This window comes from Syngnathus typhle, linkage group LG20 (genome assembly GCF_033458585.1).
Source record: "Syngnathus typhle isolate RoL2023-S1 ecotype Sweden linkage group LG20, RoL_Styp_1.0, whole genome shotgun sequence".
Lineage (NCBI taxonomy): Eukaryota > Metazoa > Chordata > Actinopteri > Syngnathiformes > Syngnathidae > Syngnathus > Syngnathus typhle.
Window position 1 is genome coordinate 6,626,450 of NC_083757.1, and position 21,591 is coordinate 6,648,040.

The 21,591-nt window shown below is 51.6% G+C and overlaps 1 protein-coding gene across 1 annotated transcript; it reads right to left on the reverse strand.

Annotated features, from left to right (window-relative positions):
* Positions 1–3,883: 3,883 nt before the first annotated feature.
* On the reverse strand, positions 3,884–18,022 carry grin2da (glutamate receptor, ionotropic, N-methyl D-aspartate 2D, a). Its single transcript, XM_061268013.1, has 18 exons — positions 17,585–18,022; positions 16,949–17,086; positions 16,514–16,780; positions 15,385–15,572; positions 15,163–15,303; positions 14,055–14,169; positions 13,730–13,935; positions 13,210–13,378; positions 12,990–13,143; positions 12,275–12,400; positions 12,076–12,188; positions 10,376–10,492; positions 10,159–10,319; positions 9,972–10,041; positions 9,709–9,826; positions 9,537–9,598; positions 9,284–9,454; positions 3,884–8,472 (listed from the first exon to the last, which is right to left on the reverse strand). Exons 1-18 carry the CDS (start codon positions 18,020–18,022, stop codon positions 5,419–5,421), a joined length of 5,808 nt encoding a protein of 1,935 aa, XP_061123997.1. The 3' UTR covers positions 3,884–5,418.
* Between the last annotated feature and the right edge of the window lie 3,569 nt (positions 18,023–21,591).

The window sequence follows — 21,591 nt, forward strand, 5'->3', positions numbered from 1 at the left end:
GCTCGCTCGTGGATTAGTAGCTATGACTCCCCCCCCCCCCCCTCGTCATTTATTGGTGTGGTGGGGATCTTCACTTGATTTGGCAACGGCGCTGCTTGCTTGTGTGAGTGCATCGTTCAGATTTCCGTGCAGAGTTAGGTACCTTTTGTCACTTGGTGTCCCATAATGTCCAAGTGTAAGGACTTTCTGTATTGTAAGGAGCTCAGATGTGCTGCTAATTATCATTTTGTGGCGTGACTGCAAACGCATAGGGTTGTGTGTTACCACATTTTTTAAATCATAACCTTTGAGTTTTGCGCTGAGCTAAGAAGGAGAGAGAGAAAGAAAAGCCAACCTGTTTGTCTCTCTTTTGTGTGTGCGCGTGTGGATGTGAATTCATTTACTGTAATTAAAGTTATGATGAAAATGTGCTTGACTCATAATTTTCCACATAAGCTTTTTTTTTTTTTATACATGCATTTGAAAAACAATTATCAAGAAAAGATGAGACCTTGAACAAGTGATCTTGCGACTCTAGTTTGTCCCCAGAATGCGGAGAGGGTAAATTATTTGTCAAAATTAATGTCAAACATTTTTACAGCTTTCATGTTTTTGACGTCACAAATATATGCGTTTTGGATCCGTGTCTATCAACGAAAGAGAAAGCAAAAGTCCAACAATGGTTTGATTTTTAATTTTTATTTCTACAACGAAAATTGACAGATGAAAAGACGCCTTAAGTGTTTGGAATTTCCAAATTGTTGCCGACAGCATTTCGCAGGCTGACCAGAAGATGGCGACAAAGTTGCTGCTGAAGACAATGTAGCCAGGTTGCTGTGATTTATGGCTGACGTTGCAGAACACTACATCGTCTGTTGCCATCTCCTGGTCAGTATGGGAAATGCACAACATTCGTGCACACATTTGCAAGCCGTCCTCTCAGCAGTGCATCATGGGCCCTGGCGTCGCCCAATTGCACAAGATATCAGACGGTGAAGCAAGCGGTTGTGTCGCATCATCACGTCAGCTGGCCGCAGGCAGCCGCTGACCTGGACGACCACTGGGAGGAACCGCTCGGCCTGTGCGTGCTGGTCCCGCCCAGTGAGTGGAGCGCCCTACGCACAGTGGTGGAGATCCCACTCTTTGGTCAGACAAGACTAGCAGAGGTTCCGGGCAGTCACGAGTCCACCGACTTTTTTTCTTCACAAGTAACGCAATACCCTTGTGAAGAAAAAAATCTGATAAGTAGATAGTACATTGTACATTACACAAATAATAAAATCTCAACAAATAATCCTCAGCAAACAAAATACTAGGATGCTAACTTCATATCGTAAATTCTATTAACTCATCAATGCTGTTAAATCCCAATTATAGGTTCTTGGCTTCGGTGGTCAGTTTTGGGATCCCTATTAAATTATCATAAATGTATAAATATCATTAATTTCATGTGCAAATGGACATGGCCATGTATTTATCAAATGCTACTAAAACAAAAATCCCTTAAAAACCAAAGCAAAGTATTATATATATATATATATATATATATATATATATAATATATATATTATATATAGACATAAATTTCCCCTCTCACCCTCCGCGGGTGGTCTCCCACTCCAAGCTCGGGTCCTCTACCAGAGGCCTGGGAGCTTGAGGGTTCTGCGCAGTGTTTTGGCTGTTCCTAGCACTGCACTCTTCTGGACTGAGATGTCTGATCTTGTTCCTGGAATCTGCTGTAGCCACTCCTCCAGTTTGGGGGTCACTGCCCCAAGTGCACCAATGACCACGGGCACCACCGAGGCCTTCACTTTCCAGGCCTTCTCAAGCTCTTCTTTAAGGCCCTGGTATTTCTCTAGCTTCTCAAGTTCTTTTTTCCTGATGTTGCCATCGCTTGGTATTGCTATATCCACTACAACGGCCTTCTTCTGCTGTTTGTCCACCACCACAATGTCCGGTTGGTTCGCCATCACCATCTTGTCAGTCTGGATCTGGACTATATATATATATATATATATACTTTTTCCTCTGGAAATAAAAAATGACCACGGCTATTTTTTTTATTTAAAAAAAAGTGACCATGTATAGTAAGGTTTTTTTTTGTATAAATAAAGAAAACAAAACAAAACATGTATAATAAGGCTTATTTAAAAAAATTAAAATAAAAAGACTGCAGCCAGGCAGCCAAAACACACACGAAAGACTGTTGGAAATAAATAATCCAATCTCCCACGAGGTGGAAATGACTTTTAAACAAACCCATTCAATTCTTTTACTTTAGTTTGTAGTTCTTTATTAAAATCATCTGCCCTCCTCCATCACCATCTCGTGCGTGTGTGCGTGTGTGTGTGCATGACAACTGTGGAACAAAACTTGCTTGCATTAGCTTGTACAGTGTTTGGCTGCAGGGTGGTTTCCAACTGAAGGTTCGAAGAGTTAATACCAGGGCATGCAGACACTTTAGTGTGTGTGTGTGTGTGTGTCTCCATGCTATGATACTTTTGGCTTCTTTTTCTAAAGACATTGTAACAATCGTTTGGCATGAAACTTGCCCTGGCTGGCTCAATGACCCCTGCCCCCCCCATCACACATCACATAATCTTTGTCAAGACGGAAAACAGTGTTTGTCTTTTGTCAAGGCGACAGTTGCAAAAATTCAAGATGAATGTGAATATATTCATAGTTTCCCTCAAAAAACACTTCTTACTGGAACTTTGCACCCCTAGTCATCATCATCTTGCAAAGAAGCCTGCTTGCTACATGGTGTCAGAGAACCTCGCGAGGTCCCCAAGGGCGAGCGGGGGTCTTACGAGGTCTGGGACATAACAAACAAGGATGTACACACGCGAGTGCACACACGCACACAAACGGGAGTGCTTAGAAAGCAGCGTGTCGGTTAAGTCACGCGTAGGCCAAGAAGCAAAGAGAAAGAAGGCCCCTCTAGGTAGACAAACGCTCGCCAGCGCCGCTACAGTGACACGGTCATAAGACACTGGCGCATCCCTCCCCGCCGCCACACCGTCACTAAGTCGGAGCCTCTCCATGTTGGCTCACAGAGGCGAGCGATGACAGTTAGATGGCGGTTTCTGTGAGCGCGGGACCGGCGGGGGGGCTTGGGGAGGCTGGGCTCCGGACAAGGACAAAAGACGCAGAGTCAAACTGAGAGCAGATAGGACTTAAATAGAGATATTAGATATTTAGAGCAACACATATTGCACACAGATTCTTCTTTTGAAAGCCACATAAGCAGAACACACCGTGGACAGAAGATAAACAAGACCAGCCAACACAAATTAACTTACTTTACCATTTGGGTTCCTCCAGATACCTCCGCCAAGGAAGAGGTGTCAACTATCTGAGGACGCCATTTATCCCCTTTTCTCAAACGCATCTTCTCATACGTGTCCCAGATGACGAAAGGCGGGGGTGTGCCCCGACCTGGTCACCAGTCACATTCACACCCAGGTACAACAAAGACGACATTCGAGAGTTCTTTGGAAGCCGGCGTACCCAGGGGGAACGCACGCAAGCAAGGGGAGAACCGACAAAGTCCACAAAGCAAAGCCAGAGCCCAGATTCCAGCCCGGAAATACAAGGCGGAAGAGCTGAGCGCTCAACCACGCCCAGAGCATTCCTTTTCCCAGATGATGTTCTCTGATGTTGTACAATGTGATTGTTAAGGCCTTGGCGGAGGTCTGGGTTTGGCCATTTCAGAAACCGGAAGAGGGAAAAACAAGAAGATTGTTAACGCGACCCACTAGCACAAACACGGATAGATGACATGTTAATAGGTATATAGTAGTAGATTTAGCTCGTTAGCGAAAAGGCAGATCCACTCTGAAATGTTTTTCAAAACAACTAAAGTCTCTTCTGGTTGGTGTAAATAATGGCTCAGATGAAGCTGAAAATGGAACGACCACGCTGGCACTCCGCTCGTGTCCACGAAAAGTCAACGGCGGCAGGCTGGCAGCTAGCAGCTAGCGGCATGAATTCTTATTTGTTTCCGGAGTTTGGCTGCTGGTGTCAGCTCATTGGCAAGTAAAAAGTAAAAACTTATTTCCGAGGTGAGTTTTTTTTGGAATGCACAACAGGCGGAGGCGCTGCTGCACCCTGCTACGCTGCACAATTCCGCCAAAGCTAGCATCCAACATAGGCACTGTCTCTTTTGACATTAGAACGACGGTTATCCAATCCAAATCACACACACACACAGACAGACACACAGTTAGCTACACTTGCACATTTCCCTGCAACGACCCATGGCCTGGGTCCAACATGTGTAGCACCAGTTTGCAAAAGAGACACTCGTTGCCATGCTGGATGCGATGCTAACCTTCAGATGGGAACATGTTTGGAAACTTTCCCAAGTGGTAGCTAGCGTTCATTTGCTTTAGGGCCAAGGGAATTTTAGGGTTAGCTAAAGGGCTACATTTATGGATGATTGGTCGCTGTTTCTTGTTCTTGAGAAAAAAAAAATGCCTCATTGAGGTGAGCGTACTTGAAAGTTGATGCCACCATCAAGTGCGTGAACTGTCCACGATACATTCGGTCAATTGGAGTTAGCGGACGGGGCATCTGCTGCCGTTCTTGCGCTAGGTAGTCGGCGGAATGTTCCACGGGTCGTATGGCACAGTGCTTACATCGTATTCGACTCAATACATTTCTCGATATATAGATATACGTATATAGATCCACATTGACGACGACGACGACACGAATAACGCAAAGGCGTCGAAAAATCGAATGTATTGCTCTGGAAAGAAAAAACAAAAAGACATTGATCCGAGCGCATAAGCGTCTGTGTGCCCTTTCGTGTGCGTATGACGGCGTCGCAAAGGCGGTCGGTACAAATTGATGTGGAGTTTGGCACTCAGCTTTGCATTAGGCCAGCAGTCTGTCAGTCACAGTTGACTTACCCTGTTGTCAGGACTACAAAGACAAAAAAGCAGACACACAAGAAGCGCAGCGAGAAGGAGGAAAGCTCGACAAAGTTCTTGAAGTATGACAACACAAACTCAAAACGGGACACGTCAGCCTCCTTTTTTTTTTTTTTTTTATCGACTGGGGGGGAGGTGCCCCCGCTGGGCGTCACAGTTCTGCGGGGATGTAAACAGTTCTTAAGGGAAAAGGGAAAGTGGGTCTTTGTCGAGAGAGGGGAAAAAACCAAGCGTGGTGAGGAGCGCTACAGGCTTGCAGGAGCAGCGGGCATACCACAAAAGTTCCTGAGCCCTCAAAATTACTCGTCTGCTCCGACACCCAAAGCCCTTTGCTGTCTGTAGCCAGCAAGTCTCCAAAGGTTGATTGCCCCGCTTCCGATCACGTGGGAAGTTGGCTCCCGTTTCCCTCCAAACGACTTGTTCAAAGTTGTGGTCGTTTTGTGCAGAGCCTCAGGAAAAAGGACTCGGAGTAGAGAGTGAGTGGGCAGCGAGGGAGATAGCCTCAGACCTCACTCTCCACGCTGGAGAAATGAGCCGAGCCCCTCCGGGAGCAGAGGGCCTTGGCTTTGAGGGGCACGTGAGGGGACTGAGGAAACCTTTGGGGCGGAGGAACCGAGCGCAGCCTCTGGTACTGCAATTTGGCACTGGCCGAAGCTACGGAGGAAGGCCGCGTGGCGCCCGGGATGGACGATACCACCGAGGGTGAGGACACAGAGGAGGAGGAGGATGTCAGTGGAGGAGCATGGATCGGGTGAGCAGAGGATGGAGGCGCTGGAAGCGCGGGGAGGGGGCTTGGCAAGTTGGGCATGAGGGCGGAAGGCGGGGAAGGAAGTCGTCCTCTCTCCGATCTTTGTGTCCGCTGCTGGATGCTCAGGCTGAGCTGGCTTTCACATTTGGTGGGGTTCTGCGAGCGATCCGGCTTGGAGGACAACGATGAGTCGTGTTTGGGCTTTGAGGTGCTGCTGAAGCTCTGGCGGTGATGGTAAAGCTCTTCTTGGCTGCGTGAGGTGATGCCAGCCCACTTTGAAGAACGGACATGCGGAGGATGTCCCGGTGAGAGGCAGGAAGAACAAGCGGCGGGTCCTCTCGTTTTGTCCTTGGACCGTCGCTTGGTCTTCTTCTCATCCTGGATGTGAAGCTTGTCCACCGACCAGTAGCGTCGAGGCGGGGGCGGTGCGAGCGGAGAGGGCGGGCGGCGCGAGCCCCAAGCCCAAGCACTTTCCCCGGCCCCCCACCTCTCCCCTCGTTCTAGGAACAAGTCGTCCCTGCTGTTGACGCTTCCCGCTTTGTCCCTGGAGGGGTAGGTGCTAAAAAACCAGCCCCCTCCTCCAATCCCACCCACTGCTGTGTCATCGTGCTCATCCCAGTACCTCTCAAACTTGCCAAACTCGCCCGAAGAGCCCTCGTCGTCCGAATATATCCCCGCACCCTTATCCCGGTCTCCGTCCTCATCCGAGATGGTCCCGCCTTGCCTCTTGGCATACTCGCCTTTCCGTCGCTCTCGGTCAGATTCTTCGTCTTCCTCTAGATCCGACTCCCAAGCATGGAAGGATAAACCTTCCTTAGGAGGAATCTCACCTCTCCCATTCCGACCCAGCAGCGGCTTTCTCTCTCCTTCAATTCCAACCACATCCCTGTCGGAGCTTTTGCTCTTTCTCCTTTTGGATCCGACGGGCAAGAGGGGCAGGAAGGCCAATGGGATGGTGTCGGAGGAGAGGTTCCCTGCCCAGAACTTGACAGATGTGGACGGCTTATTGCTGGAGGACTGATAGTGTTTGCTGTTCCTGCGCCTGTGCTGCCTCTCGGCCGCTCCGCTTTCCTTGCCATCCTCTCGCTCTTTTTCTTCTCTGGCCTTCCTCTCATCCTCGGCTGGAATGTTCCAACCATAGCTCCTGACAGAGGTCTCGCTCTTTTTGCCAAAGGACTCCCCCTTCAAGTGAAGGTACGACGGGTAGTCCGGTTTGGCCTCCTCTCGCTTGTCAGGATCTCTTCCCTCCTGGTCTGACTTCTTTCTCTCTCTCTTCCTTAGCTTTTCATCTTTCTTTTTCTTCTTCTTGGCTTTGCGTCGCTTTCGCTCCCTTTCTCGCTCCCTTTCTTCGCGCTTCTTTTTTCTTCCCTTCTTCCTGCGCTTGTTCTCACGTTCCCGCTCTTTTCGCTCCCTTTTGTCTTCTCTAACACCTCTGGGGTTGGTTGTCCCAGAGCGACCCCTTTCTCTGTCGCCCCACGATGCCCACCACTCTTGTAACTGCGCCAGCTGGCTGCTCCTGCGCTCTCGTCCATCGTCTCTCTGTGGGCGCGGCTTACGCGGCGGGACGGGCGGCGGAGGACTGCACGGCAGCGAGCGCGACGACATGCGACGGCAACGGATCTTCCGGCGCGAGCCCAGGAGGAGACTGGACTCTTCCGTCAGCAGATCAGAGTCGTACTCGTCCTCCACTGTGAATTCCCGGTCTCCGGCACGATAGCGAAAGCTCAAGGAGGAGTTGTAGGAGCTGTCACTGGAGCAGGAAGAAGGAGAATCCGAGCGAGAGACCGAGGCGGAGGAGGACGAGGAGGATGAGGAAGACGTGGAGGAGGACGACGATGATGAGGCGCTGGAGCATGTAGAGTAGAAGCGGCATGGGGACGAGGGAGTGGTTGGGGTATGCGTCGGGGAACAAAGGGGGACTGGCAGAGGAGGTAGGGGAGGAGCATGCCGCCCCCTCCTTCCCATGAGATCACCTGCTCCGTACCTGCCGCCTCCTCTTCTCCCCAGAGGCAGGATGTTCTCATACAGGGGGCCCCCGGAGCTCTTTCTCCTCGTCTGAGCAAGACTTCCACGCCGCCAGAAAGGGGGCCTCCGTGGCGAGGAAGGCAGCGGAGGCGGCGGCTTGCCAATTAAGGCTCCGGATCCTTTGGAAGGTGGCCTGGACATGACGGCGGATTTGGGGCCTCTGGGATTACCTTTGGGAGTCTGCTGGCTGCCCCCGACCTGCTGGTCCGAGTTAGCTCCGAGCCCCTCCGGATCTATGGGACCGTAGTAGCGCTTGTACTCATCCAGCCCACTGTCACCCGCTCCTTGCAATTTCCAGTGTTGCCCCAGGTTCTGCTGGTACTGCTGCTGGGCCTGGAGTTCAGTGATGCCTCCCGCGATACCCCCAATACCCAGGCTGGCACTGCTGCTGCCACTCAGGACCTTCTCGGGCTTGGGCCGGTTCCAGCGATCCACCACGGCCAGTCTGCGGTCATGGCGAGGCAGAAAGGTGGAGCAGGGCATGGGGCCTTCAAAGAGGGGGCTGTTCGAGGGTCCCAGCGCCATGGCTGAGTGTCCAGAAGGGGGCGGCGATCCTGGCAGCACGCCGGCGTACGTCTGACCCTGCGGCTGCTTTGGGATGTGCTTGGGCGCCGGCTGCTGCTGCTGTTGCGGCTGCACCATGGTGATGGCAGCGGTGTTGTTGACTGTGGCGGTCACCAGGTGCTGCTGGGCTACGGTGGGAACCGCGTGGTACTGCGGCAGAGAACTCTTCCCGCATCCCGGTGCCGTCTCGTCCTCAAACTGACAGCAGCTGTACATTCCCTAGTGGAGGCAGAAGCCAGACGAGAGCGTCAAACAGAGCCAGAAAGACCATCTCGCCCGCCGCTAAGTGCGCTGTGAAATTGAAGCAGAGTGCGAGTCCCCGATTGGCTTCCACAGTGGAGACGTTCTAGCAAGCACGCGATACGTGTGGATGGTCTTTTTTGGAGGCCCGAAAACTCAAGCTACCAAGACATCGGGTGGACATTTGGGTCTAATTTTGGCTCGTAGCAGACATTTCCGGGTTCGTACTTTGACAAACTTCGACTGGAAAGTTTTCGTCTTTGCTCGCAGCTTTAATCATTCTCAAAATGCCGCGGCTAATGAGTGGCGCTTGCGCTTAGCTGGAGGACGACTTGCGTGTCACCTTCACCGAAAGGAAGCGCAGCTGTGCTGCTCGCCGCTCACTCGACGGGCTCCGACTAATGAGGAACAAACGTATTTACACGAGCCAGAGGCCCTGAAGCCTCAGAGCACCAAAGCAGTTCATAAATCAGCAGCGATGAAGACACCACGAGCGTCCGAGGGGAGCATCCGTTTAAAGTTCAAGCTACTTTGCAGCAGATGGACGTGATGAATGTTCAAAAGCAAATCTGGCTTGAGGACAGACAGCAAGAGGAGGTCAGGACACCCTGCAACTGGTTTTGGCACGAATTGGGACGGAGATGAGAGCTTAGCGCCAATTAGCTCCTTTCAAATTTGGTCTATGACACACACAACCCAAAATAGACGGATGGTATACCGTTGCAGAAGTAGCAGTCAAGCTTACGGCATGAAGACAGATTGAGAGGTGTGTGGGCATGTGAGGTCTCACCCTGCTGAGCGCCAGCAGGAAGTCCATGCCGCCCGAGCGCTTGATGCAATGCCGCAGCTTCCAGTAGACCAGATGCTCCCAGGCAAAGACCAGCAGGCTGAGGCCCATGGCCACCAGCAGCATGTAGAAGACGCCCGCCATGTTGTCGATGTCCAGCTTGCTGCTCATCACCTGCGCCGCCAAGTACACACTTCACTACTGACCCCCGCAAGACCAAATTTTCAACATGTATTTAAAAATGGCAACGTCGTACCTCAATCTTGTCGTTGTGGCAAATTCCCGACAACCAAAGACGCTCCAACATGTCAATTTCGTCTACAAGACACACACGGAGAACATGAGCTCAGTCAAAGGACGTCTCGCCCTATTTCAACGCTAATTGATCTCGGTGTTAATAATCTCGCATCAATTTTGATGTCCCGTACCGTCTCCCACCAGCTGCAAGAGCGCCAGGTCCAGCGGTCTCTTCCATCGGGAGTTCTTGTGGAGAGCGATGCCGTAGCCGGTGGTGGCGAAGACTTTGCCGGAGCCGATGGTCATCACCTTGCCGAGACCAATGGGCACAAGATCAGAGCTCTGCGTGGTGTGCTCAAGCATTTTTATCTTTCCAGGTATGAACCATGATGGAGCTACAAGGTGGCTTTGATGGTTGGCTGGGCTTTGGTCACTCAATTGGTTTGCTGCTCACCTTGCAGCCTTCGTCCTTCCTGGCCATGTAGTTGAGCACAGCAGCGTCGTAGATGAAAGCGTCCAGTTTACTGCAGCGACACACAAAACCACAAAGAAACAAAGGTGGGTGAACAAACCCCTCCACTGAGATAGTCAGCCTTGCAGTTGCTCTTCAATTCTTCCCGGCGGCGGTGTTGGCGACTCACCCCGTCTTCAGGTTGTCGATGGCTTCCTCCACGCCCTTCTGGTTGTTGCGGATCATGTATTGGTGCATGTTGGGATAGTTGGAGCGGATGTTCTCCTCCGTGCTGCCATTGGGCACCGTGCCGAAGCGAAGGGGCGGGTACTGCTCGGTGGGCTGCTGGAACTGCACAAAAAAAAGCATTGGAATCGGCGGATTATTTCGATGACGCTCGACTTTACCTTTTTGTCGGAGAGTCCCGACACAGTGTCGATGTACTCCTCCTGGATCATGAAGGCGGCCAGGTTGGCAGTGTAGGACGCCAAGAAGATGACGGCGAAGAAGGCCCACACCAGGACCTGCAGGGACGGCCGGGAGGGCTGAATTTCAAATCTGGACGGAAGGCGAGTGGGCAGAGCTCGGCGGCATCCTGACTCCCGTCTATAAGTAGAAGATCTCGCGGACGAGGGAGAACGTGAGGATGCACAGCAGGTAACCGATCAGGCTGATGTAGAGCCACGCCAAGAAGAGCAGCGGCGCGAACAACACGCTCATTGTGACGTGAGCCGGCCAGAGCAGACCGACTCGGTTCGGCTCCGGGCCAGACGACATCGCAATGTGACACCATCCGTGTTACACAGAGTTGCATCATGGCCGAGTGATGTCACAGAGCGGGGCGGGGACCTGGCCCATCGTTCTCCATCTCACAACCACATTGAAGAATGGATGTGGAATTCATTGACTGGCGTATGGAAGTTTATCTGTGCCATCGGATTTTGAATTCGAATTTGTAGCACTGAATTTTTTTACATCCAATTTTTAACACTGAATTTTTTTTTGCATCTAAATCAGACTTTGAATTTTAAAAGCCATCGAATTTCTAGCACTGAATTTTTTTTTCCTAAGACATTTTTTTCAATGTCTCAAAAAATTCAGTGTCAAAAAATTCCATGTCTTAAAAAATTCAGTGTCAAAAAATTCGACATCTCAAAAAATTCAATGTAAAAAAATTCAATGTCTAAAAAAATTCAGTGTAAAAAAATTCGATGTCTCCAAAAATTCAGTGTAAAAATATTCAGCGCGGACATCCGGGGTAACCAAGGGAGAAGTAATCGATCCCTGTATCAAATCATCCAACGTTCAGCCAATCAAGTTACGCTCCATTGGTCATGTGACGTCGAAACAGGAACGTCGTGAAGTTCAAGTTCATTACAGTATTACAGTATTAACTGTTACTGTTACCTTTGAACTTCACGACGTTCACGACGTTCCTGTTTCGACGTCACATGACCAATGGAGCTGAACGTTGGATGATTTGATACAGGGATCGATTACTTCTCCCTTGGTTACCCCGGATGTCCGCGCTGAATATTTTTACACTGAATTTTTGGAGACATCGAATTTTTTTACACTGAATTTTTTTAGACATTGAATTTTTTTACATTGAATTTTTTGAGATGTCGAATTTTTTTACACTGAATTTTTTAAGACATGCAATTTTTTGACACTGAATTTTTTGAGACATTGAAAAAAATGTCTTAGGAAAAAAAAAATTCAGTGCTAGAAATTCGATGGCTTTTAAAATTCAAAGTCTGATTTAGATGCAAAAAAAAATTCAGTGTTAAAAATTGGATGTAAAAAAATTCAGTGCTACAAATTCGAATTCAAAATCCGATGGCACAGATAAACTTCCATACTGGCAGCCAGTCCAGGTTTTGGCGCAGAGGCTGCAGCTGAGCGCCACCAATATTTGTCTGACACGCAACAATTAAAAGTTGCCTGCTGTGACCTGCTTTTGGCAAAGTGCTCCATCTGATTGTTTAAATGCTCTCAAGCAAATGAGACCACCCGGTTTCCCCCACGCTGGTCCTCATCAACGCCGCTGATTTGCCAGTTGAAAATCAGCGCAATCAACAAACTCAATGGGGGGGGGGTTACTGACCATGATTTTGCTGGTGGTTCCTCGCGGGTTCTCTACCGGCACAGAGTTGTTGAAGACCAGTGCCCACAGGAGCCAAACCGACTTGCCGATGGTGAACTTGGAGCCCCCCAACTCTGAGACAATAGAGGTCACCTGAGACAAGCGGCCTTGAAGAGCACACGGCTCCAGAAATGAAACATCCAGCACTCAGCGCTCTTACTTTTGGCGCTCTGCAGACTGCGGTTGTAACCGACCGGGCTGAAGAACTCAAAGATGAAGACGGTGACGGCCACCACCGACAGACACATGACGAACATCATCACCCACACGGCCGGACTGTAGGGCTCTGCAACAACAAACAACAACAAGGCGGCACCGCGTGAGCAACGGGCCGCTTCAGGAAATGCGTGTGCATGTTTGGAAGAGGACTTCTCGAAGCAGAAATTCCTCAAGTTGTCGGAGAGATTTGTCCAACAGGGGAAGGATTCCGCTCGGCTCGAATCGGATCAAATGCCACTGTGGAGACGCAGCGGTAAGCCAGTCTGTGTGTGGGTGGATGTGTGTGTGTGTGTGCGTGACAGTGACGCTCAGCAGGGATGAAGTCATAAACAGCTTGGTAGTTACACTTCATTGACATTGGTGTTATCAGAGACGCTTGCCGTCTGGGAGATGACTTGTAAATATTGACCTCGTTTGATTTCATACAGTGTTATTTATTTAATTTACATTTTTATGATGAACGAGCCTCGTAAAATAACTCATTAGCAGTGATGTTTACATCAACTCAGTGATGGCTTTAATATTTATGATGTTCGTTATCTAGCGGAATGTAAAATTAGATTTTTTTTGTCAGATTGGTACCGTGACGTTTTTTTGATCTGACATCATGGTGCCAGGGAGGGAGGATGCATTCGAACGAGAGGATCTTCACTCACCGAGAAAGGCGGACGGCGACACAGTGCCGTTGCTACGGGAAACCATCACGCTGATGCCCGTCTCCACGAAGGGTACGGAAAACTCCACAACCTCCGAGCGCTCCTCGTTGATGGTGAGCGAACCGATGGCCATGTCGGCTCTGTCGGACACCACCTGCGGAAACCCCGAGCCTCAGATGGAGAACACGTGCGGTTAGACGGCTCCAACGGGCCAACCGACCTCGCCCACCATGCCGTTCCACTCGCCGTCGATGTTCTTGCCGTGGCGCCCGTTGGTGACCAGGTAGAGGTCGTAGGTGAAGCCAACGATCGTGGCCAGCCTCTTAAGGACGTCGATGCAGAAGCCTTTACAGCAATGCTTTGTGGGAGAGGCGCCTTCCGCCGGCAGGCTGCAAGCAAAAACCCATTTGGAGAGACGGCCCGCCGGGAATGCGTCCCAAGGTTTCAATTTCTTTTCCAATATGTCCAGAGTTCTCAAGGTTGGCATTTGACGCCAGTCCGAGAGTATCTCCTGTCACCTAGCGACACCACAAGGCCTGACTCGAGGACCTTGAAGGCAACTTCGAAAAAGACCACGGCAGCAAATGAAAGTGAAAGGAGCGAAAATGCAACGCACATGTGAATTGAAAAGTGCAGATGCGTCCCCTCTTGGCCAATCAAATTGATGGAGGACAGACTTCTTATCTGCCATTGGCCAGCCAGGTCGCGTGCTGCCAGGAGGTAGCTTATCTCGAACTTACCTGGAGTTGGGCGGCATACGGCAGGGCACCGAGTCACGAATGCAGGAGCTGGTCCCCGGGTCGGCGGGCTCCACGATGACGAAGGGTCTCTCTTCCAGCGTGACCACTCGCAGGTGCTGGGCATCGTCCAGCGGCTTGAGGAACGGGCCGTAGCGTGACCAAGGGTGGTCGCGCAGATGCAGGTGGCCATTCTCCCACCAGCCCACCTGACACGCAAACACGCGCAACGCCGCGCCTTAGCCGAGCGTTAGCCCGCCCTCGTTTTAAGGGGGCGCGAAATGTGCGCCTGCGAGCCCGACGGCGCCGCAGCGGCAGTGGCACTGACCTCCTCCCAGCCGCGTCCGTTGTTGTACGAGATGACTTCCAGCAACGGATTGGACAGGTAGCCGTCATCGTTGAAGGAGTAGTCCCGCCCCCCGATGGAGATGTTGGTGAAGTACCTGCAACCCAAGTTCACCTTCATTGTTCCAAAATACGTCACGGATAATCTCTTTGAAGCGAATGTACACACTAACAAACATGCAGTATTATGCACACACACACGCTTGTTAGCATAAATGTTAGCACTATCCGCCCCCCGGCTGCTTTGATCCTTCACTTCCACGTGACATGCACAGATCTGACTCGCGCCCGCCTTCGTCCAATTAGTGACAAGCACGCACCAGCAAGCGTGACGGGAACATTCGACTGCCTGTTTGACGTGTGCGCCGCGTGCGCTTCTTGTTGCACTTGTAAATAAACCGGCTCCATATCCAGCATGAGCACGAGCGGCGGCCAGCGGGAAAGGTTGCCGTGGCAACGCGCCGGCCAGCGGATGCGGGAGGTGAGGGAGAAATTGGTGTGTCTGGTTTGTCACCTCGCTGGACTCTTTCATGTTCCTTGTTATGTTGAAACATTTTAGTGTCTCATCAAAGATTCAACTGCAAAATGGAGCTCGATTCTTGCCAGTCGCCGCGAGACATTTCTAATACCCCCGCTGTGTGTGTTACTGCGCCTGCGGTATATGTTTCTGTGTGCGTGTGTACAGTATGTGTGTTTCTCTGCATCAGCATGTGCACGTCTCCAAGCATCTAAATGAAAGTCATCTGTGTGCGCCAGCATCTTCTGAGCCAAGGTTTTGCATCACCATGACAACTTCAAAAGTCATAGAAACAAACGAGCCACCCACCAAACACACAGGCGACTGAGTGGCCGGTTGCTAGGCGACACGCCGACGTGTCATTAAACACAAGTGTGATGTTTTGTCAGAATGTGCGAGAGCAGCTTCTCTGTGAGGTTATTAGGTGAAGCAGCACGCAGCTCACGAGCCGACGATTCTGGCGGGCGGCTGCCACTTCAGGCTACTACTACACCACTGACGCTAGACAAAGACCATGGTGGATTTCTTGGCGATTTTTGGATTGAAAACCACGAAAAAGACAATTTTGCCTCACCTGATTCTGTCGGCCACCCGCTGCGTGCGGTTGCCGTCGCTCTGGCAGTTTCCGGTGTAGAGAGCCCGGCCGGCGGCGCCCAGGTCGCGCCGTAGCGCCGTGGCGCCGTGGGTCAGAACCGACACGCCCTTGGCGATGCGCCTGCAGGGGCCGACAGACGCATAGACACCGTTTGTCTTCACGGAATGTATTTCTCACTCCTGTCGTTTTCAAAGAAAGCACCTGCGAGGCTCGTCTCTCCATCCCTGAGGCCGGATGGCGAACAAGGCCTTGGGCAGCCCCTCCAGACCCAGGCCGGATAGCGCCGGGCCCACGGCGAACCACATGTGACTGGGGCCCGCCTGGCCCGACGCCCAGGCCGCTCGGAACACAAGCTGCGCCTCCTCCAGGGAGCAGTACAGCAGGCGCACCTGCGGCACACAAACGGGAAGGTGGGGAAGAACACTTAAAAGCGGCTTGCTTGTGAGAAAATGAAGTCATCCTAGATCCAAAATTGTTTAGGCACATTCAGGTTACACGGCAGCCGCAAAGGCAGATTTGTTTCAAATACTGAGAGGCGCCACGCCGAGCCGCCTTCGCTTGCTGCAAAACCAAATGACACTGGAGGGATTTATTTGACTTCCAGTGACACTTGAAAGGATCAGAATGCATCACACTCAAGCTCCCTCCACTTGCTGGAAAATGAGAGCCATTTAAAATACGGAGACACCTGAATGCACCACGCTGCATTCAGGTACCACTAGGGACTGAAATGACGACTGGACTCAACAAATGAGCACCGCACTATTTTCAGATTATCCTCATATCCAGGAGACACGAATGCATCGCAATGAATTCAACGTCCATTTGCTGGAAAATGAGAGAATTCTTTCAGTGACGCTTGAAAGCACCGTGCTGCATTGGGGTGCCACTTGCTAATAATTGAAATGACACAGAAGAGACTCGTTTAGAATAAAGCCACGCTGAAAAGCATCGTGACGCATTCGGGGGTCACTTGCAACAAAATGAGACGACGCCGGAGAGATTTGAATCGAATACAGCAAGTTGACACGCGAGCGAACCGTAAGGCATTCTGGTTTCACTCAATAGGCTGTAAAACTCTTTTTTTGATGTGCTTAGCTCACTTCAACAATGGATCTGCTGCTATATTTTACAGCTTTTACTGTAAAAGAAAATGAAGATAGCACCTAGAAATACGCTCAAACGCGTCAGAGAGCCAGATCTTCAATTAAAAAAGCGTTCCCAAACAACGGCCGAGAAAGTCATTATTATACACAAGGACAATTGAGCTCCTTGAACAATTCGCAATTCCATTTTCAAGCTCTCTCAAAACAGCCCGGCCGTCGCTCACCTGCGCCTCGTGGTCCTTGAGCACACGTTTGGCGCGGGCGCCACCGGGGTCCTCTGTGATGTTGAGGACCACCACACTTTTTCGCTCCCAGCCGATGAAGGAGCCGTCCGTCATGGCCTCCACCATGTCCAGGAAGTCCTCGTAACCGTGGTGGCGGGTAGTGACCACCGAGAATGACGTCCAGTCGTACTCCTCCAGCACCTCGAAGATCACCTCCAGCTGCAGCGCCGTCGAGCACGTGAACTGCAGGTAGATGGAGCCGCTCTCCTGCCGGGCCCACGGTTGACATGCTCACCAAAGCAAATACAAATGACGGCCACCTCCCATTGTGCTTTTCTCAAGGCCGACCTCCTGACTTCATTTCCTCCTCACTGCTCGATTGACATGGAAATGTCTGGCAGCGGGGCCAGAAATGAAGGGAGGCGCGCTCGGTACCTGCGGCTCTCGTCCCAGGCTCGCCCCTCCGCCCACCGCCAGCACGGGAACGCCGGTCTGGGCCGAGATGAACTCCAGCATGGGGGCCAGCGGGGCGCGGTTGGGGGGCGGCGGCCTCTCCTCCTCAAAAACTAAACCCTGACAAAGTACGCCGCAGAGACACGAGCTTATATCAGTTGCTCTTGGCAATGGATGAAGACAGTGTGCACAACGATTGGCCTGGTTGTTGGCCCGTATGTGGCCTTTAGCATTGTTAGCATAGCGCTAAGCAGCTGTTTTATGGCAAGCGATGCGGCCGTTTGTTTTCTGAAAAGGTGTCACGGCGTTTTTATTAAATGACTTGTATTTGCCTTGTGACGAATTTAAGAATCATGCAAAGAGAAGAGACGACCCAGCCGTGTAAATAGACGCCGGCAGCTCAGCGCTCCCCCGAGAGCACTTGATATGCAGATGAGCATCAAAGGCGACATGCAAATGAGATGTAATTTAATAACAAACGGCATGTGAAAAGCTCTGCGGCGGGGATCACGACGTACGAGGACAACGGACGTCCGTGCGGGGCTACCACAGCCTCTTTTTGTCACGACGGCGGTGACACCCGCTATGTTGCTTCTCCCGCCACAGCGGCGTTGGTACCTGCAGCGGCGTGGTAGCGAGCAGCTCGCACAGCTGCAGCAGGAGGCTTCCCGGGCTGCTCTCGTTGACCTTCAGGTAGATGACGGTGGCCTGCCCAGACGGCGTCATCACGATCTCGGCGACTAGCAGCGACACCGACGAAGCGGCGGCAAATGAGGACGCCACGGCCGCTGCCGGGGAACCCGCGTCACTCACGCCCCTTTGGCTGCCGCCCGGGCCGCTCCCGAGTCCGGGCGCCGGCTCTCCGGCCCCCGCTGCCGCCGCCGTCTGCGGGAGCAGGGAGGATCCAGAGTGCACCACGGCAATGTTGACGCTACCCGAGTCCCTCTCTCTCTCCCGGGGCCGCAGCAGCAGGGGGGGCGAGGGCCGCGCGGGCCCCGTGCAGGCCAGGACAGCCAGCAGCAGCGAGAGGCGAGAAGCCGGCCGCGGCGCCGCCATGGGGGACGGCCAGGGCCGGAGGGCAGCTTCTCGGGTTGGGGGGTACCACCGCTCACCGGCTTTCACCCGCAGAGCTGACGAGAACCTGCAGGGGGTGGGGGGTCAAAGGCAGCACAATTGTAATTGGCAAACATGCGCCTTGGTGCAGGGAAGGTTCGGGAACTGCAGAAAAAAATCCGTATGAGAATCTGCTTGCTCTCTCTCTCGCTCCAAAGGCTCAAAATCAAATCCACACGGCAAGAAAAGAAAAGATGGAGAGAATAAAGCTTGCCTCAATCGCTCTGACTTTTCTCCATGATTCAAACGGCTTGCCCGTCCGCCCGCAACCCAAGTCCGACTGGCCAAATTGGCGGAAGAGCAACTTGATCTCAATTGCACATGCACAGCGATCAGCAAGGAGTCGGCACTTTGCCATTTGAATTTATCTCCATCAAACTCATTTTTGCCCTTTGACAGACTTATTCTTCTTTATACGACTCGACTTTGACGGTCCCTTCTTAAAATGTCCTCCTCTTCCTCCTCCATCATGTTGTTATTCTTTTTATTTTTTTGGTCAGGCGCTAGAGCACGCACACAAACTGTGAGCCAGCTCGTTATTGCCGAGAAGCGAGCAGAAGGCCGTTCGATAGCGGGCGGCTGTAAACGACGAGCGAGAGGCGGCGGCCATTAATAGGCAGTGTCGTTCGCTGCAGAATTGTGTGCGGAGGGGGCCAATTGCTACGTCCTGTCATTCATCAGCATGGCATCCATTAGCGCTCACTAGCAGGACTCGTGTTCTTTGCATCAGTCACATTTGATTGCCATATTCCATCTTTTTTATCTTGCTGTTCCTCTTGTGCGGCTTTATCGTTCCTCTCATATTGGGCCTTTCTCGACTCTTAATCGTTTATCATGAATCGCTTTTTGAAAGTATTATTATTCCTGCTTGAATTTCAAATATTTGCACACACCCATAATCAGCGGACGATACCGACAAAGAGAATGCCAAAAGATGTTAGCAACATTAGCATGCTAGTACCAAAGCAATTGTGAAGATAGCAACAACAACAACCAGAGCGACAAAGATGATAACGACAACAGGCAAGAATCTCGTACGCTGTGATGGTAAGAATGGCAGCCATAGCAACAACACCGAGGACGAAGAACTATGATGGTAAAGAGTTCAAAAGTGGGCAAGCCGGATGAGCTAAAGCTAGCGGCGGACGCGAGCGAGATTCGCCTGCCGAGACGAGAACTTGGCCCTTGCGGCGGTCCCGGAGGAAACTTTTTCTTAAGAGAATGAAAAAAGATGCGTGAGAAGAATATCACAAATGGACCGCGCTGTCACTGAATACTGAAATCAAACATCAGTCCGGCAATTTCCAAGCTTAGACGCCTGGCGGCCCTGCCGTGAATTATTTAGCGTCATTATCCGAGGCCCGAGCCCGCCGAGCCGGTGCGCTCTGAAGCCGACTCGCAAGGTCGTTTGGCTAGCGAGGACGATGTAGCGGCCCGCTCGGGAGAAAGCTGAAAACAGCGCGAGATGGAGAGGAACGCCAGCTTTCAATATTTGGGAAATATTTTGCAGACACTCGCCGCTTTCTCTCACTCATGTCCCGCCAACAAGCGTTGCCATGGCAACAGCCTCGGAAACCGCCGGAGGCATTTTTTTTCTGTTTGTTCTTAAGAAGCAAAAACTGAAAATCAGCTTTCCTCAACTGAGCTCACGTGGCCTGAAATTTGAAAGTCGAGACTGGCAAAAGTGTCTTTTCAAACTTTGAAACGTGGATCATCCATTAAATGTGAAGATGGTCTACTTCGTAGATTAGCACTTGTCTTGGATAGGTTTGGAGAGCAACTGATGAACGGAGGTTCTCTCCGTAATTTGCAAAACCATGCAAGAGCAAAACAATCCCTCTTCATCACTCATTCAACCGTCTTCATTTCCTGTTTGGGCTCGCTCAAGCTACACTGGGACGTTTCCTTTGCCCGCCTACATCAGATTGCACTCTACGTGCGTGCGCGCGCAAACGTTTAGGCTCATTCATCTCACTCCGCGCTGGCATCCATTCACAAAGGCTGATCGTGCGCAACGATAACAGCGGGAAAAAGGCAGTGGGCAAGGGGGGGGCAGATGAAGAGAAGGGGGGAGGCGTGAAAAAACACAGGCGAGCGGGCAGCAACCGATGATGAGGGGGAGAGGTGAGCGAAAAGAAAGGATCATGGAGATCCATGGAAGGGTGAGGAAGATGAGGCCAAATGGGAGGAGGATGAAGATGGGGGGGAGAGGAAGTGAAGGGATGATGGCTCGAGGAAGAATACGGGATTAAGGAGAAGCAAGGAAGACAAATGCACGAGGAGAAGCGGATCAAGAAAGAGATTGCGGCTGGAGGAGAAGAGGAAGACGGCGGCCGGGAGTAGCCAAAGAGGATCGGAGGAAACGTCACGGCGGTGCCTAAGGAAAGGATGCAAAGGACGGCGGCCGAGGGCAGAAGAAAAAGTCAAACGTGTTGCTCGTCGGGCTGCGGCACAACACGAGTGGAGGAGGGAGGGAAAGATGAAGGGACGCAGCCTGACGGTAATTACGGGAGGTAATGAAGAAGAAGAGATGAGGAAAGAATGAAAACCAAAGACAAAGAAAAACAAAACACAAAGAAATGGCTCACATCAAAAAACAACTCAAGTGATCCACACAAAACAAAACGGTGAAAGCGTCGGTCGGCTTTGTTTCCGGCCTCTGCCCGACCCCGGCCGACTTTGGGCGAGAGAGCAGGGTGCGCCCCGGACCGGTCGCTGGTAATGTCAGGAAATCAAAGAGCGGGTCACCAGTCAGTCAGGGTGCGGCGGACAATCGATCAATCGTGGGCCGTCAATCGGGCCTCCGACGATCGCCTTCAGACGATTGACAGGGAACCCGACAATGGCCTTCGGAAGATCGACCGGGACCGGTCGCCAGTCAATGGCGATCAAACGGAGCCGTCACCGGTTGGTGGTGAACAAACAACATACATTGTCATGTAGAGTCATGCCTCTCTTGCATGAGGTTAACATGCTACGTGCTAACGACTAACCAACCACCGTGCTGCCCCAAAGTGAGTGACAAAATGGAGCCCGTCAATATGAAAACGTAAACGGCAACGAGGCGAAGGCTTTGGATGGGGCTTCACTCGCAGGTGGGCCTTCGGAGAATCACTATCACAATCATCAGTTTGGGTATTTTTTCCCCCCCATGATGGAGGGGGGGGGGGGCCCTACTGCAGGAAGCTGGAAGGACATATGCGCAACAGCTACAATATGGTATGTGTGTGCGTTTGCATGTAGCTTGACGTGTGCTCGTGCGTGTTTTGACAAATGTCCCACGTGAGTGAGTCACACCTCTGGAACTTGGCAACACGCACGCGCGCACACATCAGTGACAGAAGGGTTAAAGATGCATCTAAGAGCGCATGAAGGGCAAAGTGACGTGCGCGCATGTGCGTGTGCACGTACTCACAGTGCGCGTGAGGCTCTTGCTCTTGTCTTCCTCGTGGCGCTGCTCTCTCACTCCATCCTTCCGTCATTTCTCCGCCGGACATCCTTTGCTCGTCATC

What these genes read in the sequence shown, in the direction of transcription:
- grin2da (XM_061268013.1), bottom strand. Translation starts at nt 18,022, where the DNA reads ATGGCGGCGCCGCGGCCGGCTTCTCGCCTCTCGCTGCTGCTGGCTGTC. An exon ending in TCAAGGACCACGAGGCGCAG is followed by an intron (nt 15,573 to 16,513) that starts GTGAGCGACGGC and finishes TGTGTGCCGCAG; the next exon opens with GTGCGCCTGCTGTACTGCTC. An exon ending in CTTGCAGCTGGTGGGAGACG is followed by an intron (nt 9,599 to 9,708) that starts GTACGGGACATC and finishes TGTGTCTTGTAG; the next exon opens with ACGAAATTGACATGTTGGAG.